We start from the raw sequence: 20,885 nt of genomic DNA on the forward strand, positions 1-20,885 counted from the left end.
TCCAGTATCCAAATAGTATTCTAGTATCCAAATAATAAATTTCAATGAAATCCATTCACTTTGAACAACAAGGTCCTATAGTACCATCTTGACTTTCAAGCTTTACCTGATGAAGGAACTTAGTTAACTAGATTCGACAAACTTGATTTGTATAAACTTTGTGAATACTAACATTTTCGGTTTTATTTATATCACATTTATAGATAAAACTCTACATAATGTTTTGAATGCTTAATGACTTATATACCAATTTTGCGTATTGAGATTACTTATAGTTATAAATGAACTAATCATTTAAGCATCATAATGTGTGGTTCCCCGAATAACATTGTCTTCTAACTCTGTAGTGTAACTGCAATTAAAATCTACATAGAAATCCTATACGTATAAGTTTACTTCATTCACAATGAGGACATCCCCGATAGTGATCAAGGATCATTTCAATCTAGTTGTATTTGTTCTTCTTGCTCCATACATACAATATGTATATCACCTTCACGCATTACATGGCACGTATTTTGAATCCAGATGCAACAACATATGGAATCCAGTCATAATAACTAGTTCAACCATTGTACTAGGATCCAAGGCATGCTTAAAATCATGTCATGTAGTATTGACAAAATAAACTCTCTCAAAACCTTATATCTTAAGCTCTTTAACATCCTTGAAAATTAATGCAGTTCAACTGAATCCTTTAATTTTGACATGATCTATCTGTATATCTTTATTTCCAAGAATTAGTGTGTGTGTGTCATTCACATGCAAGACTAGGAATGTCACTGTACTCCCACTAGCTTTATCAAAAACACAAGAGTTGTCTTGATTTATAAAGAAATCACATTATGCAATTTTCTTATAAGAAAGAAGATTCTCACTTTGAGATGTCGAACTAAATCTAAAAAAGATTTTGAATCCATATATGTTTTCTCCTTTGAAAACTCATTTACTCTTTATAGTCATACTATATAGAGGAAGATTAATCAAACTCATATTTGATAATCATACATGAATGCATCTTTATGTGTTCTATTAGTTTTCGATCAACTTTTTGAACAAGTTTAAAAACTGTTGAAAAACTTGCTAGTCTCAAACTATGATGCATTTAGTATATGGGTCATTAGCTCATAAAGTTCCAAATTTCACCGTATTAAAAAAATAACATTTTAAATATATATCTTCTAGAATGACAATGAGTGAGATTATAGAAAATTTATCCTAAGCAATCATTTAGGATATTCTATATAAATGCAATTAGTAGATGTTAGAATAAGTTAAGATTGTATCTTACATAAGCTCCATAACTCTATACTTTTAGATAAGTACATACCATTTCATCCTTAGTCTAACAAAAGTATTTAATGTATTTGTTTGATTGGAAATATTTTAAATATATATTTGTTGTAGTAAGCATAATTCCAAAAATATTATAAATGAAATAGTTCTTTAAAACATTATATAGAAGACTGTAAGGCCTGTTTTATCCAATTCAAAATTTTATATTATCGATATTCAATTAGTGGCTAGGTGATCTTGTCCAACTAATCCCACTAGAAAATACGAAAGCTACATCGAATATCATAAGACAATTTCCAAGTGACCAGATGATACTATGCTATAAAGACCTTACAAATGACGAGTAAGTGTTCTTTGATAGAATGAGTTGTGAAGTGATTTTAAAACTCCTAAGATGTTCCAAGGAGATTTGGTTTAAAAACTCGTTTTCTTTATCAAAATGAAAAGGTTAATGGTGGTCTCAATGAGTTGTATTTCAATTTGCACTATGAAACAGTTTAAGCAATTCAAAAGTTTAAACAATAACGAATCAAAGTCATCAATGAAATTAATTATCTATCGGCAAATATGTTCATAGGGTTGATAAGACTACATACATTTATAAAGTCTTTTCATTTAGTTTGTTCTTTTTAAGTTATAAAAAACTAGATAAAAAGGAGGGTCCTTTGTCAAAAATATAAAAGATAATATAATTATTACAAATGTAGTTACATAAATAAAAGACGATAGTGTTATATAATTACAATTAAATACTTGATACAAGAAAATATCATGACCTTATAGAACATTTAATATAATAAACTAATTAAGAAAGAAAATACTATTGGATAATACAAGTTAATTATACAAAACATAAAACCAAAAATAACAAGTTATTGCCAAAAATGACCAAAACTATCACTTTCAATGCTAAAAAAAAAATTAACAACTAAGTGTAATATTATTAACATTTGATTTTTTTTGTTTTTGTTTCAAAAGTAATAAAATGCAAAACATGAGTAAAACTCCAATTAATTGGTTGTCAAATATAAATTCTAGAATGATTTTCATTATTACATATTACTAAAAATCAAAACATTCCATATTCTTTCATGGATTTAAATTCAATAAACTAAAGATTTTAATTACTATTTCTATCAACTGAAAAACAAAACGAAAAAGATAAAAAGATCACAAAACAAAAAAAATCCAATATGGTTGAACCAAATATTCAGAAGAAAAAAAAAGGTTTTCTTGAACCTTGATACTAAATTTTTTGAGTTATGTTATGGTTGCAGAAAAAAACAAAAAAAAAAAGTTAACTGTATAAAACAATGGTACTAAATCTTTTACCATAAATCCATCACATTTCTAATTTCCTACCAATCAAGCAAAACCATTAATAAAATTATGAGATATAGAGTTTTGTATCATCAACTGCTAATTGTTGGTTTGTAGTGGAACTCATCGATTGTTGAATATATCTTGCCTTCAATTTCAAGTCTTGTTATTGATTCCCTGTCGTATTCCAATGTGCTAAATGTAAGAAATAGCAACATGCTAATATAATAAACAAATAAACGAAAGCCTGATTGTGTATTTCTTCCGTTTTACTCTCCACAAATTATAATTTCACATTTTATAGTTATAGAGAGAGGAGGAGGAGGGCTTACATGAGTTTATCATGAGAAATTTTCAGCTTCTGTGAAAGTTCATTTACATGTATGCCCTTTTCAATAACACTACAAAGAAAAAAACATTTCAAAATCATCAAATTATATCCCAAACATAAAATACGTTGTGCTTCTTGCATTTAATTATAACATTATCCTATAATATACCATCAACCTACTAAAAGCTTTGTGTTTCAACGCAATTAATCTTTACTAATTTGGAGGAAACCGGAGATAGGCAAGAACCCCTTGATCAACTTCTTCATGATCATCGACCCCATTTCCATCACTTTTGAGGGTTTTATTCTTCACTTCAATTCTACTTGCAATATCCATTGCATCAGACACGTTTGTAGGTGAAACAAGCCTAGTTTCAGCTTTGATAATCGGTTTTAATCCTTTCATAAACTGACTCAAGAACACCTCTTCGGATATACCTTCTAAAGGTGCAGCTAAATTCACATATTTCCTTCGATAATCAGCAACAGTGTCCTCCTGTTTCACTTCCAGAAATTTTTCAAAGAGTGAACCATGACCGGTGATTCCGAAATGCTTCAACAATTTCAGTTTCATGTCTTCCCATTGAATCATCGGACTTCTCTTATTCTCCCATTGAAACCATCTAATTGCGTCACCTTCAAAAGCTGTCATCGCTGCTTAATTCGATACGTTCTTCATCTGTTTGAAGATTGAGAGAAAAGTAATGTTCTACTCTAAGGATCCAATCCTCCGGATCTTTTCCGTCGAAACTAGGTAAATCTAGTTTTCTTTTTTGATTTGCAGTAAAGTGATTTATCTCACGATCAACACCCACGTTTCTGACCAATACTTTCAATTGCTTCATTATCTTCTGCATATCTTCTTTCATCGATCCAATTTCTGATTAAATATTGCCGATTTCCGTTTGCATTGTTCCCATGCTCGATTCCAACTCGTCGACTCTTGAACCCAGTGTACGCGACATCATTGGGATCTGAACTTGTGATACTACTAGGGTTTAATGGCAGGGATCTATAGACTGAGCTAGGGTTGGACTGTTTTAAGTTTTTTTGTAGAACTATTTTAATGGTTTATTCAATGGGTCAAAGATGCAAGTCCAAGACAAAACTATAAAAATGGTCCGTGTGTTTGTACTTTTTCTTGTTCAAAAGCTCGATTTTTTTAATTAAGGTCTTTTTGGGCTAATTTTTATTTTTGTTCCCTATAAAATTAAAATACTAAAATACCTTTTTAGTTTTATTTTTATATTTTTAATACATATTCTTATATTTTATTAATTAAAAAAAAGATGACCAACATATCTCTCTCTCTCTCTCTCTCGCTCTCTCTCTCTCTCTCTCCTAAACATTCAACCTAAGTTTTTGCACCATCAGCATCCTCTCCATATTTTTTTTACACCCATGTATTCGAGATTTGTCAAAAGATGCTTCTTTGATCCATCCCTATACACCTATAGAAAAAACTCGATTAACTTCTTGCACAAGATCCTCCATCAATCCTAAAACGATATGCACACGATTATCTTCTTGCAAAAGACATCTCTTGTTTTAAACGTCAAAAGACCTCTTCTCGAATGAATAGCCTGATACATCGGTGCTCAAATAGTTTTATTAATCGATCATATTTCATCTTAGAAGTTAGGATGAAGAAAAAACCCAACTTGTATATGTGCTAATTGACACCTCCAGTTCTAGATTCTGTCATAGATTCCGAGCCTTTCAGATTTAGGGTTCAATAGGTTCAAGCCTTCTTGATGTGAGTTAGAAGGTTGCACTTCAATCTACCTTTGCTTTCTTCTACCATGGAAGTTGAGTACATGGCTATTTTGGAAAGCATCTAAAGAAACTACTTGGCTTAGAGTGTTGTATAGTGAGCTTTGTTCGGATTTGGTTGGCATTTTAAAATAAGTCCTTACAAAATTTTGAACACTATATGTTTGTAGGTTATGTTGTTAAAGATCGTTTTCTCTCAAGATAGTACTTATTGAATATATGCTCCTAATAACCAACATGCAAGGGATATATCTAGAAGGAATTTTATTTTCTCTAAATGTGTTCTACACCTAATTCCTTTCTTTTTTCCTTTCTCTGACCATTAAGTAGAATACTTAGATTATTATTCTTTTACCTTTCTTATATATATATATATATATATATATATATATATATATATATATATATATATATATATATATATATATATATATATAGTTTAAATTTTTTTGTTCTTCCCGTTTTATGACCATCATATCACCCTAACAATCCTTCAAAATCATTGATCATTGATCGTATAGTCTTTTTATTGTCATATTATGTTTTTTTTTCAATTATATTTCTCGCAAAGAAATAATAGTGGTAGAGCTCGATGACTTGGAAGCAGATCTACGTGTGACATTGTGCTTGCTAGAGAAACACTTTCCTCCAATTTTTTTTTTTTTTTTTTTTTTTGATTTTACGGTTCACTTAGTTGTTAACCTTACTAGGGAAGTAAGAATATGTGGTCTAGTATGCTTCCGATGGAAGTATCTATTTGAAAGATACATGAAGGTAATAAAAGGTTATGTCCGGAACAAAAACAAAGTGGAAGGATGCATTGCTGAAGAGAATGTCGCAGAGGAGACAATTGAGTTCTTAAGTGAATACCACAAAAGCATACATGTTGTTGGTATTCCACATGATAAGCATAGCACAATAGATAATGACACACCAGTTGCATATCCATTTGAAGTTTGTCCACAACTCTTCGCAAAGCATATTTCTTTGTACTACAAAATGCACTTGAACTGTATCCGTATATCGAGTAAGTATATTATATATATATATATATATATATATATATATATATATATATATAATTTGTTTGATTAGTTGTCCATTTATTTATACAATCCAAATTAAGAGATTAATTCATTAATACATTATTAAATTTATCACTTAATATGGATAAATGTGAAAGTATTTCATTTTTTTGTACGACGGGGTTAGAGGTTAGCAGTTAGTACACGAAAGCAGTTAAGACCACGAAACCGTCAATGCTTGGAATATAACTCGAGACCTCCAATCTATGAGGCAAAGCCTCTACCAAGTGGGCTAGTCCCACATTGACAAAAAGTATTTCATTAATTAACACTTAGTCTGGAAAATTGTATAATAAATTAACCTCATATATAAAATATATGGATAGCTATAGAATAAATTAACACAATGATGTGTGTGTCTATATATATATATATATATATATATATATATATATATATATATATATATATATATATATATATACACACACACACACATTCATGTATAAAGTATGTTGGGGTCTTCATGATCTAGCCAGGACTTTTGCCTTAACCCATTTACTGATTTTGTCCATATTAAGTAAAAAGTAAAAATAGTCTAACTTTATTGTTCATCAATGTACACATAATAGGCGACACAAGATACACCTAAAAAAAATACCCCATGAAAAGACAAGCTTTGTTGGAGAAAGATCATCAAAGTTAATTTTTGTTTTGAAAAGACAAGCTTTGTTGGAGGAGGTAAAATAATTATCCAAGTTAATTTTTGTTTTGGAGAAACTTTCACAATTTTCCCCGTCGATCATCAATTTGTTCATCAATGTACACATAATTATCCAGAAAAAATACCCCATGAAAAGACAAGCTTTGCTGGAGAAAGATCACAGTGAAGCTTTTAGTCATTGGTTAAAAGAGGAGGTAAAACAATTGTCCAAGTTAATTTTTGTTTTGCAGAAACTTTCACATTTTTTCCCCGTCGATTATCAATTTGTTGAACAAAACAGAAACTGATCAATCTACCCCTTATGCTTACCCTTTTAATGATAGTTAGGTAGAGCGAGAAATTGCGATTGACATGCATAGTATTTCATAGGACTTAAGGTGGGTTTCTCATGGTACACAACACATCATAATGAAATATGTTGTATACCAGACACAATTAGGGCTTGGTACAAGACAATCTGGAAAAATCACCACCATAAATGTCCCGATCGATTATTATTTTGAGTTTCAGCTTTGGTTGGGTTTGATTTTGTTTCGATGGATTCTTCGTGTGGGTGGGTAATTTGTGGAAAATAAGGTGGTTATTATCAAATATTGGTGCAAGTTTTAAGGGTCAAAGATTATAGTGATGATGGTGATGCTGATAAAGGTGAACTTGGGGATAATGGAGCTTTCGCTGACATCAAGGGTGGGTGAGACAAAGGGAGATGAAGGTAGAAGGAGCTAGGGAGTGAGTGAGAAAAAAAAGAGACGGCGGCGGTGATCGGAGATGTCTCGGAGTTGCCCGATTATTGAAGTCTATAGGCGTGGGTGGTGATTGTGGATAGGAAATGTAACGAAGAAGGAGGGAGAGAGACAGTTATGAACATGTTACCTATTTTTTTTAAAAAGCAATACTATTTTTTTTTTTTTATAATAAACAAGTTCATAAATAACAAATAATAAGAAAAGAAATAAATAAGGACAAAATGATTTTTTTATGTTCGGAGGGATGGAATGTATAAGTTTTAAACTAACAAGGGACGGTCCAAGTTTATTTTTGAAAATAAAGATTGAACGTGCCTTTTGGCACTTGCACATGGGACAATTCAAGTAATTTACTAAATGGATAATGACTTGAAAGGGTAATATATTTTTCAGTTTGTATACATCTATTCACTGAATTTCTTTTTCGTCTGCATTTTTTTTGGAACGGCAAATCTATTCTACTCCTATACTACTCCCAATTCTCCACCTATGTCCCTTGCGGGACTTGAACCCTCGACCTCAAGGGGGGAGGGCAACATCGGATACCGCATTTACCTTTCAACTTGTTGAACTGTATATATTTAATCCTTACGACTGGCTACTTCAGGTAAGCCAGAAATAATGAACTAAAAGGTAATATATTATTTATTTTGTACACATTTAGTCCTTAATAATTTTTTTCACATTTAGTCCCTAATAATTTTTTGTTGCAAAATAAATCATTGTTATTTTTGTATACATTCAATAGTTATGACATATTTTCTTTTTTTAGGTTTTTCTCACAACATTCTACGCGGGACAATCATTAATAAGGTGTTCGAAGATGTTCATGCTTATGGCGACCTCTGCCTCGGCTACTTGGTTGCTTAGTTTTTGTGGTTTGATTTAGCTCTTGTATTTTGAACATCAAAACTTCATCAAACGATCACAAATTTTAACGATCTTTATATCTACATGTTTGTATTTGAGTATACTAAAACTTTCATATAGATTAGTTTCGTTAAAAAATAATATATTTTTACTTACGATCTTTATATTCATGCGTTCCTTATAAATATAAGTACGAACTTTTTTTTTATAAAATCGTAATTGAAAATATATTGTTTTTTAACGGGAATAATCTAAACAAAATTGTAGTAGGCTCAAATACAAACGTGTAAATACAAAGATCGTTAAAATTCGTGATCGTATGAAGATGTTACGACGTATATAATACAAGACCTAAACCAGACCATAAGAATTATAAACAACCAAGCAATCGATGTCGTAGTGACCATAAGCATAAACAACCCCAAATACCTTATTAATGATTGTCCCGCATAGTATGTCTATGAGAAAAACCTTAAAAAACCAAATATGTACAAAAAAAAAAACAATGATTTATTTTGGAATATATATATATATATATATATATATATATATATATATATATATATATATATATATATATATATATATTACTTATTATGCAAATTTGGTCAAAGGCTGAAAATTAAGAGGTACAAATCATTAGTGCATCATGAACAACGACTTTATGCATTAAAAGAATACCGAATCTTATCGGTCAACATTTACGAAAAAGTCAAATAAGATGATGATAAGATTTTGAACGGGTCAAAGTTTGACCAAGTGTTCCTCATATCCAATTGAATCGGTAAATACTAAATGTTATCCGGTCAACATTTATGAAAAAATCAAATAAAATGATGATGATAATATTTTTGAATGGGTCAAACTTTAACCAAGTGTTCCTCATATCCAATTGAATCGCTAAATACTGAATATGTCAATATTAATGAAAAAATCAAATAAGATGATGATAAGATTTTGAATGAGTCAAAGTTTAACCAAATGTTCTTCATATCCATTTGAATCGGTCTAATACGATGTACACCTTATAAAACATTTCATATAAACTGGAAGATGCGCATTGATCTAGCTATTTGAAAACCGCTATTTCAAATAGCGGACCTCGACCGCTATTTGGTTTTCGACCGCGATAACTACATAGATCTTACGTTTAATCCTAGCCTAGGTATAAAAAATATCTATACGTTCGTCATTTTGTTTAACAAATTTTTTATGTCATTTTGTTAATCCGCACCCATCGCTTTGCGTGGGTAAACGGCTAGTATATATATATATATATATATATATATATATATATATATATATATATATATACATATATATATATATATATACATATATATATATATATATATATATATATATATATATATATATATATTTGTGTGTGTGTAAAAAATATTAAAAACTAAATGTGTAAAAAATGAAAAATATATTACTTTTTTAAGTCATTTTTCCAGCTTATTTGGAGTAGCCGGTCATAAGGAATAAATATATACGGTTAAACAAGTTAAAAAGGTAAATATAAATGAAAAAAAAAAACGAAAATAAAACTCAGTAACAAAATATGTACAAATAAAAAATTATGTTACCCTTTAAGTCGTTATCCTTTTCCTCAAATATATAGTTACTCTCCCAAGTCATAAACCTAAAATTTAATAGTAGTGTATTAAAACAAAACCAAAATTTTAGTGTTTGTTTAAGTTTTCACAATACCTCTCAACTCTTGCAAAGTTTTTTGTTTTTTTTTAATTATTTTGCAAAATCATTTTTAGGTATTCATGTCTTGTTGGAGCAGTATAAGCTACAGTCATCCCTATATATCAATTAATTTTGCCGTTAATTACACAAAATGCTGAATTTCTGATATATAAGATGTGCTTTTTGTAGAGAAAGTAATTGCACAAACATTGAACATAGAGACAATTTGCTAACACATATGAGCACTAATTCAGTAATAAAACACCCATTCTTCAAATACTATACAAATAAGCTAAATTTGAAGATGAAGATTTAAGCAGATAAGAAAACCTAAAAAGGATCAAGAAATATATGGTTCATTCTCCTAAAATTAGTATATAATATCATCTAAAATTAGTTGTTTTGTATCATCAATTCATGCTTATTGCTTTGTAGTGGAAGTCATCAATTGATGAATATATCTTGCGTTCATCTTCAAGTCTTCTTATTGATTCCCTGTTGTAAACCAATATAATAAACAAATAAATGAAAGTGTGATTTTATTTCTTCCATTTGCCTCTTAACAAATAAAAAATTTCACATTTTTATATATGTTTTTGAGAGATAGAAAGAGAAGGGCTTACATGATTTTGTCATGAGAAAGATTCAGCCTCTCTTCAAGTTCATTTATATGTATGCCCACTTCTCTACCACTACCAAAAAAAAAAAAAAACAAATTACATCCAAGATAAACTACATGAAGATCCAATTCAAGTGAAACTAATTTGTGTTTCAATGCAATTAAAACTTACTAATTTGGAGGAAACCGGAGATAAGCAAGAACCCCTTGATCAACTTCTTCCTGATTATCGAACCAAATTCCAGCACTTTTGAGGGATTTATTCTTCTTTTCAATTCTACTTGCAATATCCATTGCATCAGACACGTTTTCCGGTGAAAAAAGCCTCAGTTCAGATGTGATCATCGGTTGTAAACCACTCATAAACTTACCCAAGAACATCTCTTCAGATATATCATCTAAAGGTGCAGCTAAATTCACAAATTTCCTTCGATAATCAGCGACACTGCCCTCCTGTTTCACTTCGAGAAATTTCTCAAAGAGTGAACCAGATCCCGTAATTCCGAAATGCTTCAACAATTTGAGTTTCATGTCTTCCCATTCAATCATCGGACTTCGCTTACTCTCCCATTGAAACCATCTAATCGCGTCACCTTCAAATGCTATCGCCGCTGCTTCCAGACGTTCTTCATTTGTTAGATGATTGAGATCAAAGTGATGTTCTGCTCTAAGGATCCAATCTTCCGGATCTTTTCCGTCGAAAGTAGGTAAATCCAGTTTTCTTTCTTTAATTGCAGTAAAACGATTTATCTCACGATCATTACCCACGTTTCTGATGAATAGTTCGAATAGCTTCATCATCTTCTGCATATCTTCTTTCATCGATCCAATTTCTGATTGAACATTGCCGATTTCCGTTTGCACTAATTTCATTCTCGATTCCAACTCGTCGACTCTCGCTGTAAGCGACATCATTCGGATCAGAATTTGCGATACAATTAGGGTTTAGTTGCAGGAATCTATAGACTAAGCGACAGTGTTTGACAGTTTTTAGGTTTTAATAGAGCTATTTGATTGGGTTTATTAAATGATTCGAACATATCAACCCAACCCAATTTAACAAAACCCATTTTATTTAAATGGATTGAAAAAACTATTACATAAATGGGTTGATCCATTTATGTAATTCAAGCTCAACAATTGAGGCATGATTGAGTAGTGATGAGTGAGTTCAGAAGTACATATGGTGTTTTTGCAACTAAGGTTATTAATGAGAATTACGGTTGCATCTTTTTAAACGAAAAAATAATACAATATTAAAATTAAAATATTGAATAATATTATTTAAATATAATATTAAATACATATTAAATTTAAATATGTTGACAGTTAAAAACAAATTTATATTTTTTTCCAACCTAACCCAATTAGTTAAATGGGTTGATGAATTTAGGCTAAATGGGTAGAAAATGTCAATCTCGATCGTTAATTTTGGGTTTGTGGGTTGGATTGTTTTTGCCCCTTGTGGTTTTTATTTATAATTTTGACAAATTATGTAATTGGTCCCTACGGTTGCCTAAAATATAAATAATCATGACGACTATTAAAATACTTATGCATTTAGTTCTTATGGTTTGATTTTCTTGTCCGCCTTGTCCTTTTTCGATGAAAAAGACTTTTTAACCCTTTTAATTTTTTGTCTACGTGTTTTTACTTGCAATTTAGACTTTTTTATTTTATTTTTCTTGTTTATATATTTTTTTATTAAGAATAAAAACAAATAAATAATTGTATTCTCTCTCTCTACCGCCACCTTCCTCAAACCCTATGTCAAATGCCTCCATAAACATTTGAATCAAAACAGTTTTAACTTATATGGTCCTAATTCTTCGTCTAACCCTAACTAAAAATGTGACCAAACGAATTCCAAACCTGAATGATATTTAAAACCATCATTGTGAATATTGCATTCATGATACGATTTCTTGTGAAATACACGTACCTTCTTGACTCATTTCCCTTACTCGCTGCTTGTAATCTTTTTATGTCACTACCGGTCCTCTACTAGCGACCCACATCACCATCTTATCTTCTCTTTAGTTAGCTTACCCAGTTAATCTCAGACTGCAAACAAACCATAGGCGAATCAATAGTCTCCAAAGCTACAATCAGGTCTAGATTGAAAATTTAAACATGTGGTAACCTTGATGTATTTCGTTGAGGGTGTTGGGATTTATGTACTATAACACTCCTATGATGCACATACAACCCTAAATGCTTTGGCTCTAAGTTTTCTCTAGTTATACATGCAATAAAATTATCCAAAGCATGAAGCCTACAACTAGCATACAATTTGACATATAAATCATAAAAATAGTTAGAAGATTACCTATTTGTTGTAGCTTGTAGAACTTGGTCTTTGTAGAAGCAAAATTGTAAAATTCGAATATTGTGTTTGTATAGTTTCGCATCTTTATGTTATTTTACTAAGTCATATTTGTGCGCAGTGTAATGTTTAGACTTAGTATATTTCTTGTACACTCATGTTCCCTTTAAATAGGGACTGAGGATAGAAGTAGAGGATAACTTTCCAAAAACGCAAATATCCTTTCTGCTTATTTTGTAATCAGTCTTCATCAATATAAGATCTGATTAATATTTACTCTTCGTGTTCTAACTCTTCAATCACTCAAATCATATTTTGCTTTTGTAAATCTCGATAACAATTCACCTTAATTGGTATCAGAGCAGGATTCAAACTACATCGATCTGATTTTCGTGTTAGAATCATTTGCTTTTTGAGTTGCAACTTTACTCAAAATTTTCCGTGCATTTTGGTTTTGAAAATCAAATTTGATCTTCAGATTTGAATTGATTCTGTCTTTGAATTGTTTAGTCGAGTAATCAATCAGTGATTTGTGATCAATTCAATTGATCAATTCTTAATTTCATCAAGTTTTTCAAGCTTTCTGAAAATTCCTGTGTTCATCATTGGCGAACTTCAACATGAATACAATGACTTCCTTCTCTCACTTGCTTGGTTCCTCAACCAAAATTCCGATGTTAATTCCAGAATACTATGATCAGTGGGCTGATAGAATGGAAGATTACTTAAATGGAATTGATGAAGAACTTTGGAATTGTATCGATGGAACAGTGCAAGCTCCTGCTAATGTTCAACCAATTGGACCTTCTACTGCATCTGCTGAAGTTGTTGATCAACAAAAACGGTTGAAGAATAATGAAAAGAGGTGCATGAGGGAACTAAGAGGTGCTCTTCCTCCTGTGGTTTATAATTACATTCGTAGTTGTAAAACAGCAAAGGAGATCTGGAACACTCTAAAAGAGAAGTATCAAGGTAGCGAAAAGACGAAGATCAATTCTGTGAAGCAATGTGTAGTTGAACTGAAAGAATTCTGACAAAAGGATGCTGAAACTCTTGAAAATTACTATGATCGTCTAAATGAGCTTATGTTTCGCTGCAATAGGTATGGAATCACTAGGTCTCTCATGGAGTTCAAGTTAACTTTCATTATAGGTCTTCGTAAGGAATGGCGAAGTGTGAGCATGATGATTAAGAATCAACAGAGTTTTGATACAACTCATTTGAATGATCTCTACAATCAGCTGAAAACACATGAAAGTGAAGTTTCAGAAATGTATGAAGAATCAAAACAGAGTATTGGAGGTCCTTTGGCTCTTGTTTCAAAGGTATCAGAAGTTGATGTTAATGAAAAAGATGGTTCAGATGATGAAGGATTTTTGATGAACTCTGATGATGAAGCTGTGGCATTCTAGTCAAACAACAGAGTTAAGAAGTTTTTCAAAAAGCCTTTTAATCCAAAAGGAAAGGCTAGTGATGCGTAAAGTGGAGTTACAAAAACTGGAGGAGAGGAGAGGAAGAAATTGGAGAAAGCTGATGAGAAACAAAAAGATGCGAAAGAAGTGAAAAAGCTGAAAGGTGATTCAGGAATTTACTGTCACTACTGCAATGGTGCGAATCACTTCGCAGCCGATTGCATGTTGCGAAAGAAAGAAGAAAAGAAAGAAAAAGTTAAAGATGAAGCATACTATTCTGAAAAGATTGAAGAGTTGCGCGCTAAGACAAAAGGAATGTCTCTAGTTGCGAAGGGTGAATCTGATGATGAAGAAATGAGGCATCCCACACATGGAGCCATGTTCGCAAGTTTTGAAGATTGCGAAGAGGACATTTCAGGGAAATGCTTTGTATCAAAATCCACAGACAAATCACCCATGACCACCAAGGTACGTGCAATACTTGAATTTTTTAATATTCCATTATCTGCTTATGATGCTGAAATTGTTTCATTTGATGATACTGTGACTTATTTTGATTCTGTTATTGTGTCTGCTAGTACTGAAGCTCAAAAATTAAATATGCAACTAGGTGAGACACGAAGAGAATTAGAAATAAAAAGGACCAGAGTAGATAAACTTGAAATGCAGATAAAAAATGTAGATTGTGATAGGAATAATCTTACAAATGATGTTAGGTTGTTGCTAGCACAAAGGAACATATATTGTAATTCTGCCAAACGATCGTATGCAAAATTAACTGCTTTACATCATTCTTATAACATTAGTAAAGAACAACATAGGAAACTTTTACCTTTTCTTGAGTATGAACGTGAAAAAGTTGATGTTGTTTCTTATGATTGCGAAAGTACAATTGCTCAATTTGACAAAATACCCGATGATAGATATCCATATGGTATTGTCAAAATTGATGAATTTTTGAATGCTGATGAGTTGGTTAACATTGCCAATGAAAGTGTCACACCCCGAAAACCGAAGGCGGAAACATTTCCGGGGTTGACTCCATGTTGAGTATCAAATCCAATGTACATAGTAAGTAAAGTAAATCAACCATTACATTACATATATGAAAGTTTTACATTTGTTTCAAAAGCAAAAGTTATACATGTGATACATAGTATATATGAACAACACAAACGAGTCTTTTGAGAACTCCGTCTTCGCACAAAAGGATCTTCGGGTACCTATCTAACACGGACCTGAGAATACAAGCGGTTTAAAAATCAGCATAAAGCTGGTGAGTTCATAAGCGGTTAGTTTTTCTGAAAATGTACAAGTTCCTTTGGTTTCCTGAAAAAGTGGTTATCCAAGAAAATCCCATATTTTCTTATGTAAAGTTAGTTTCCAAATCCGAAAGTAAAGTAAACGATGTACGATGAAAACATGATTGTTCTTGTAAATTGTAGTTCAGTTGTTTAACTTGTTACACTTTTCTAGTTACGTACTACTGTTACTCAGGAAGAACCCCATGTTCTCCTAACCGTGTGTGTGTGAACTATTACCAGTTCTGATTATGTTCGGTATCCTTCCCAGGAAAACCCCATGTTTCCTTGACTGTGTGTGTATCTTTACCGGTTTTGGTTATGTTCAGTGTTTTCCCCAGGAAAACCCCATGTTTTCCTGACTGTATGTGTAGGTGTGTCTGTCATCCTTGAACGTACATTAGCTTTACTACGAACATAAAGCTAGTAAATGAGTCTAAAGCGTTAATAATCTAGATTGCGAGTCCTTAACCATACTCAGACTAGATATGACTCGAGTCGTGGTCAATATCCTTTTTATGACTTTCGTCACCCTTGAACCTTTCGGTTCGGCTGTAGCTAGCAGCCAGGTGTGGGATTGTCAGTCCCGTATACATCTGTACACTCAAGCCACGCTCTCCTACGTTCGGAGATTCTGGTTACAGGGTTAGTCCTCCACTATCTCGTGTCATGGAAGTGTTACAAGGACATGTCTCCAATCTTTAAGATTTCTCTTTACTTTTCGACTAGGAAAGTAGTATTTACGACTAGCTATGTTCTACGTACCTGTCCTTTACACTCGAGCATAGGTGTTTTATTAAGGACATTACACTCGAGCCTAGGTGTTATCTAATGATGACTGTCCTTTACACTCGATCCTAGGTGTATTATTAAGGACGTTACAAATGATATAAATGTGTTATCTTATGGTGGTTGTCCTTTACACTCAATCCTAGGTGTATTATTAAGGACATTACAATGATTTATGTGTTATGATGGTGTTTATCTTCCACACTCGAGCCTAGGTGTATTGTTAAGGACATACATATGTTTTATGTTTTCTGATGGTGTCTGTCTTTTACACTCGAACCTAAGTGTTTTATTATAGACATTACAATATTTTATGTGTTCAATCAGTTTAAGTGTGAACAATCAAATATAAAGTACACAATATAACAGTGTATAATAAGAATTGAAAATCGGGTTAAAACAAACAACTCTGCAAGTTAAAACAGTTTGTTAAAAGGTTTTCAATTCTTAATAATGTAAAATTATGAAACCATTTAACTGAAATCATGAGTTTAAGTACAAAATATTCTTGTACTTTTGCTTGTATTCACCCCCTGAAAACATTGAAAAACCATTGAAAAAGGGTAGGGGTATGAACTCATCGGACGCGGAAGTGTGTCGATTTCGGATGTTAAACGTCGAATCGAGGCCTGATAACACGCGAGGTTCCTATGTAATATGAAATGGCATACAAATATATCTAATTAAATTCATAAACTCTAATTAGATATGAAGTCACACTCCAACTAACGAAAACACCTCAAAACGGGTGTTTGGAGTGACCCGGGTGACATCTACGGACAGGAATTGAAGCGAGGAACATAGGATTTGAGTTTACTCCCCAAGAGTAAAATTTATAAGGAGTTTACGGCCTATATACCACTCACACATGAGTTCACGGCCGTGAACTCATTTTGGCAAGATTCATGGTGTTTAAGGGGTCACAAATGAATATTAACACTTGGAAATGCTTGGAATAATTTTACCTAAGGCTTGGAATGGATTAAAATCACCAAATACAACACTTAAGGGAGTTTACAGCCTTGGCATGGGGCCTATGGCCGTAAACTCTCATATCTCCTTGAATAAGTGTTTTTAAGGTCCCAAAATTAATCACATGTGATTCTAAAAATTCCTACAAGCCTAGAAATGAATTTGGGGCACCAATTGACACACTTTTAGGAGTTTACGGCCATGGAGCACCTTCTATGGCCGTAAACTCTCAAATGAAGAGTTTTGATGTGTTTAAAGCCCTTAAACTATTTTTGGTTGGTCCTATGATTTATTCCAATGCTTTTGGTGGTGTTGGATGGCTTTCTAACACCTTGAAAATGAGTTTACACCCTTGTTTAAGGAGTTTACGGCCCAAGCACAAGCCTTGGCCGTAAACTCACACAAACCCTTCAAAATTTATGTTTAAGGTGTTCTATGTCCATTTCCAATATTCTAAAAGTCATATCTAAGTCTTGTTTGTGTCTTGGAAGGGTTAAATGGCTTAAAAACCCCTTTAAATATGTGTTTACGGCCTAGGCACCTTCTAGGGCCGTAAACTCATATACAAGGCTTTAAATCATGGTCCAAGGCATTCTAAGCTCATTCCATAAAGTCATCTAACCATATTCAAGGTCTAATTGAGGTTTGGAAGGGTTTTGTTGCTCCAAAACCCCCCTTTATATGAGTTTACGGTCTAGGACTGTTCTAGGGCCGTAAACTCATGGTAATGGTCCTAATCCATGGTTTAAACTCGAATTTGAAGGCTAGAGAGGTTGCATAACAAATTAGGGAAGGTACCTTGAAGATTTGAGACCTTAAACTTGAGATTTTTACCCTTAAATCTAGTTTGAGGAGAGAGGTTGGAGTGAAAGTTGTAGAATGGAGCAAAAGCTTCAAAATGGAGACTTGGATCATTTTAAATAGTGTCCAAGTTCGGGACACGGTAGAATTCTACCCGATATCGGTGTTAGACGGGGCTTTTGGTCGCACCCGGCCAATTTGCCGTAACCCGATATGGTTGATTCTAGAAATGTTCCGATCATTAATATGAGACGTTAGAATGAGTTCTAAGGTTATTAAGTCACTTATTAAGTCATAAAATAAAACCCATATTAACGACTTAATAAAATGTCGGAATCGGAAACGAAATCGGAAACGGCGATTGGATGATCGGAACGAGTCGTGAGAAGGGTTACATTTAGGGATATGAATTTCGGGTTCTTATAGAAAGTTTGACAAAGAGTGAACAAGTGAAAATCTTAAAGAAAACAGAAACTTCATCTCTTGCATCTCAATTCAATTATGCTGATATTGATGATAATTCAGATAATGTGAGTGAAATCAGTGAGATAAAAGAGGAAGAAGAGGTTGATTTTTCTCAATTGTCAATCATTAATATCACATCTAAGATCAAAGGTAAATAAATTATTGTTGATTCGATAGTAGAGGATGAAATTGATAAACCTTCAACTTCGCAACATTGTAAGTTTGATAATGTGGAAGTTGAAAGCTGGAAATCTGATGATACTGATGAAAACAAAGAAGATGTGAAAAATTCACATGAAATACCTCCACGAGTTGTGGTTGATCAAGTGTTTGAGAATACAAAAGAATTTGACAAAATTTTAAATGACAAAGGCGCACATTATTTGGAAACCAACACTGTGGTGTATCCAAATTTTGTATGCACTGATAAAACCATTTTTCCAAATCAAGTTTTTGTCACTACTGGAAATGCTGAGAAAATTCATCCTGAAATCAACAAAATGATTGAAAAAGATTATCTAAGGTCAACCACTGAAGGTTTTTTCGCAAATCAAAACACAGAAGAAAACAATTTAACTCAAAATTCTTATGTGTTTCAAAAAAGAAAATCATTACAAAAATGGGTGGTTAAAGGTGAAAAACCAAACAAAGTTTTTGAAAAAGTTGAAAAACCAAAGGATAAAGTGAAATTAAATTCTCATGAATTCAAATTGATGGTTGGAAATTATTCAACAGAAAATAATGTTTCAAAAAGAAAAGCAATTTTCTGGCAAGTTGTGTCAAATGACAAACCAAGAGCTGAAAAAGAACAAATTTCAAAAACAAAATCATCAAAATTTCAAAGCAAAAATAAACAAACAGATTCAAGTTTTCATAAACCAATAAATTATGTTGACAAAATTCCATATATTCGCAACTATGACAACAATCGAAAATTTGAGAACTCACAAAAATTTGTAAATAATCAAAAGTTTCAAAATGTTGGCAAATTCACGAATACTTCATCAAGTTTGAAAGATTCAACTCATGCAAAAGTAAAATTTTCACCAAAACAACCAAATTTTCCAAATCCTTCAGTCTCAAAACCAACCAAAGTTTCATATACAAAAGGAAAATCGGATATAAGTACAATCAATCGTTGGTTTGAAGGGAAAGGAAGAAAATATCAAAGTGGGAAGTTTTCTGAGCAACAAATCAAGAATGCATTTGACAAGTTCGCAAATAACTCTTCCACTGATAGTTCATCATCTCATCATTCGCAAGTTCCAGTTCAAAAATGGAAACCAGTTATCAAAAATGCAAATGTTGTGAAGGATAAGATTACAATCAATGGAAATCCAAAACTATTGAACGACTATATTTCAATATCTAGATCTGATGATGTTGATATAATGGATTCTGTCACAAACAAAGTGAAAACATGGTTTTTAAATTCAAAGAATTTGTTTCATTCTACTAATGATGGACCCAACAAGTCTTGGGTTCCTAAATTTTTCCAATAAATGCAGGTGATGTGTGACGAGCAATATGATATGAAATGGTATATTGATAGTGGTTGCTCTCGTCATATGACTGGAAGAAAGGAAAACTTGCGAGATTATAGAAGCTTGGAAAATACAGAAGTAGTCAAGTTTGGGAATAATCACAAGTGTCAAGGGAAAGGCTATGGGAAAGTCACAAATGGACAATTCACTGTGAACAGAGTTGCTTATGTTGAAGGACTTCAACATAATTTGATAAGTGTGTCACAATTTGTTGTTGGTACTGGAAACCAAGTTGTATTTAATGAAGAAGGAAGTATCATTTCAAATGCGAAGTCAAATGAAGTACTTCTCAAATCCAAAAGATATGGTGATATGTTTACACTGGACATCAAACCAATTGTGGGAAAACCTGTTGTGTGTTTACTATCAAAAGCATCAGCTGGCTTTGGCATAGAAGATTGTCACACTTGAACTTTCGCAATATTAACAAACTTGTCACTGAAGATTTAGTTCGAGGGTTACCTGTACTAAAATTTGACAATGATTCTCTGTGTGCAGCTTGCGAACAAGGAAAACAACATAGAAAAGGTCATCCGATTGTGATCGATTCAAAAATCGTAGAACCATTGGAACTTCTTCACATTGACTTATGTGGACCGTCGACTGTTGCTACAATCAATAAAAAGTGGTACATTTTAGTTATTGCAGATGATTTTTCTCGATTCACATGGGTATTTTTTCTCAGGTTAAAATCTGAAGTTGCTCAGACGATGATTGATTTTATCAAAAAGATTGAGCTTAGTCTGAAAAAGAATGTTCGCAAAATTAAAAGTGATAATGGTTCTGAGTTTAAAAATCAAACTCTTGATTCTTTTCTCACAAGCAAAGACATTTCGCATAATTTCTCATCACCATATACTCCGCAACAAA

The 20,885-nt window shown here is 32.3% G+C and overlaps 2 protein-coding genes across 2 annotated transcripts; both read right to left on the reverse strand.

Annotated features, from left to right (window-relative positions):
• Window positions 1–2,581: 2,581 nt before the first annotated feature.
• On the reverse strand, window positions 2,582–3,916 carry LOC145070978 (uncharacterized). The gene is made up of 2 exons (XM_079017933.1): window positions 2,949–3,916; window positions 2,582–2,793 (listed from the first exon to the last, which is right to left on the reverse strand). Exon 1 carries the CDS (start codon window positions 3,597–3,599, stop codon window positions 3,162–3,164), a length of 438 nt encoding a protein of 145 aa, XP_078874059.1. The 5' UTR covers window positions 3,600–3,916; the 3' UTR covers window positions 2,582–2,793; window positions 2,949–3,161.
• A 6,012-nt stretch (window positions 3,917–9,928) lies between these two features.
• Window positions 9,929–11,473, reverse strand: LOC145098790 (uncharacterized). Its single transcript, XM_079036397.1, has 3 exons — window positions 10,578–11,473; window positions 10,410–10,478; window positions 9,929–10,281 (listed from the first exon to the last, which is right to left on the reverse strand). Exons 1-3 carry the CDS (start codon window positions 11,318–11,320, stop codon window positions 10,197–10,199), a joined length of 897 nt encoding a protein of 298 aa, XP_078892523.1. The 5' UTR covers window positions 11,321–11,473; the 3' UTR covers window positions 9,929–10,196.
• Between the last annotated feature and the right edge of the window lie 9,412 nt (window positions 11,474–20,885).

This window comes from Lactuca serriola, chromosome 1 (assembly GCF_051521515.1).
Source record: "Lactuca serriola cultivar US96UC23 chromosome 1, Lser_US96UC23_V15, whole genome shotgun sequence".
Lineage (NCBI taxonomy): Eukaryota > Viridiplantae > Streptophyta > Magnoliopsida > Asterales > Asteraceae > Lactuca > Lactuca serriola.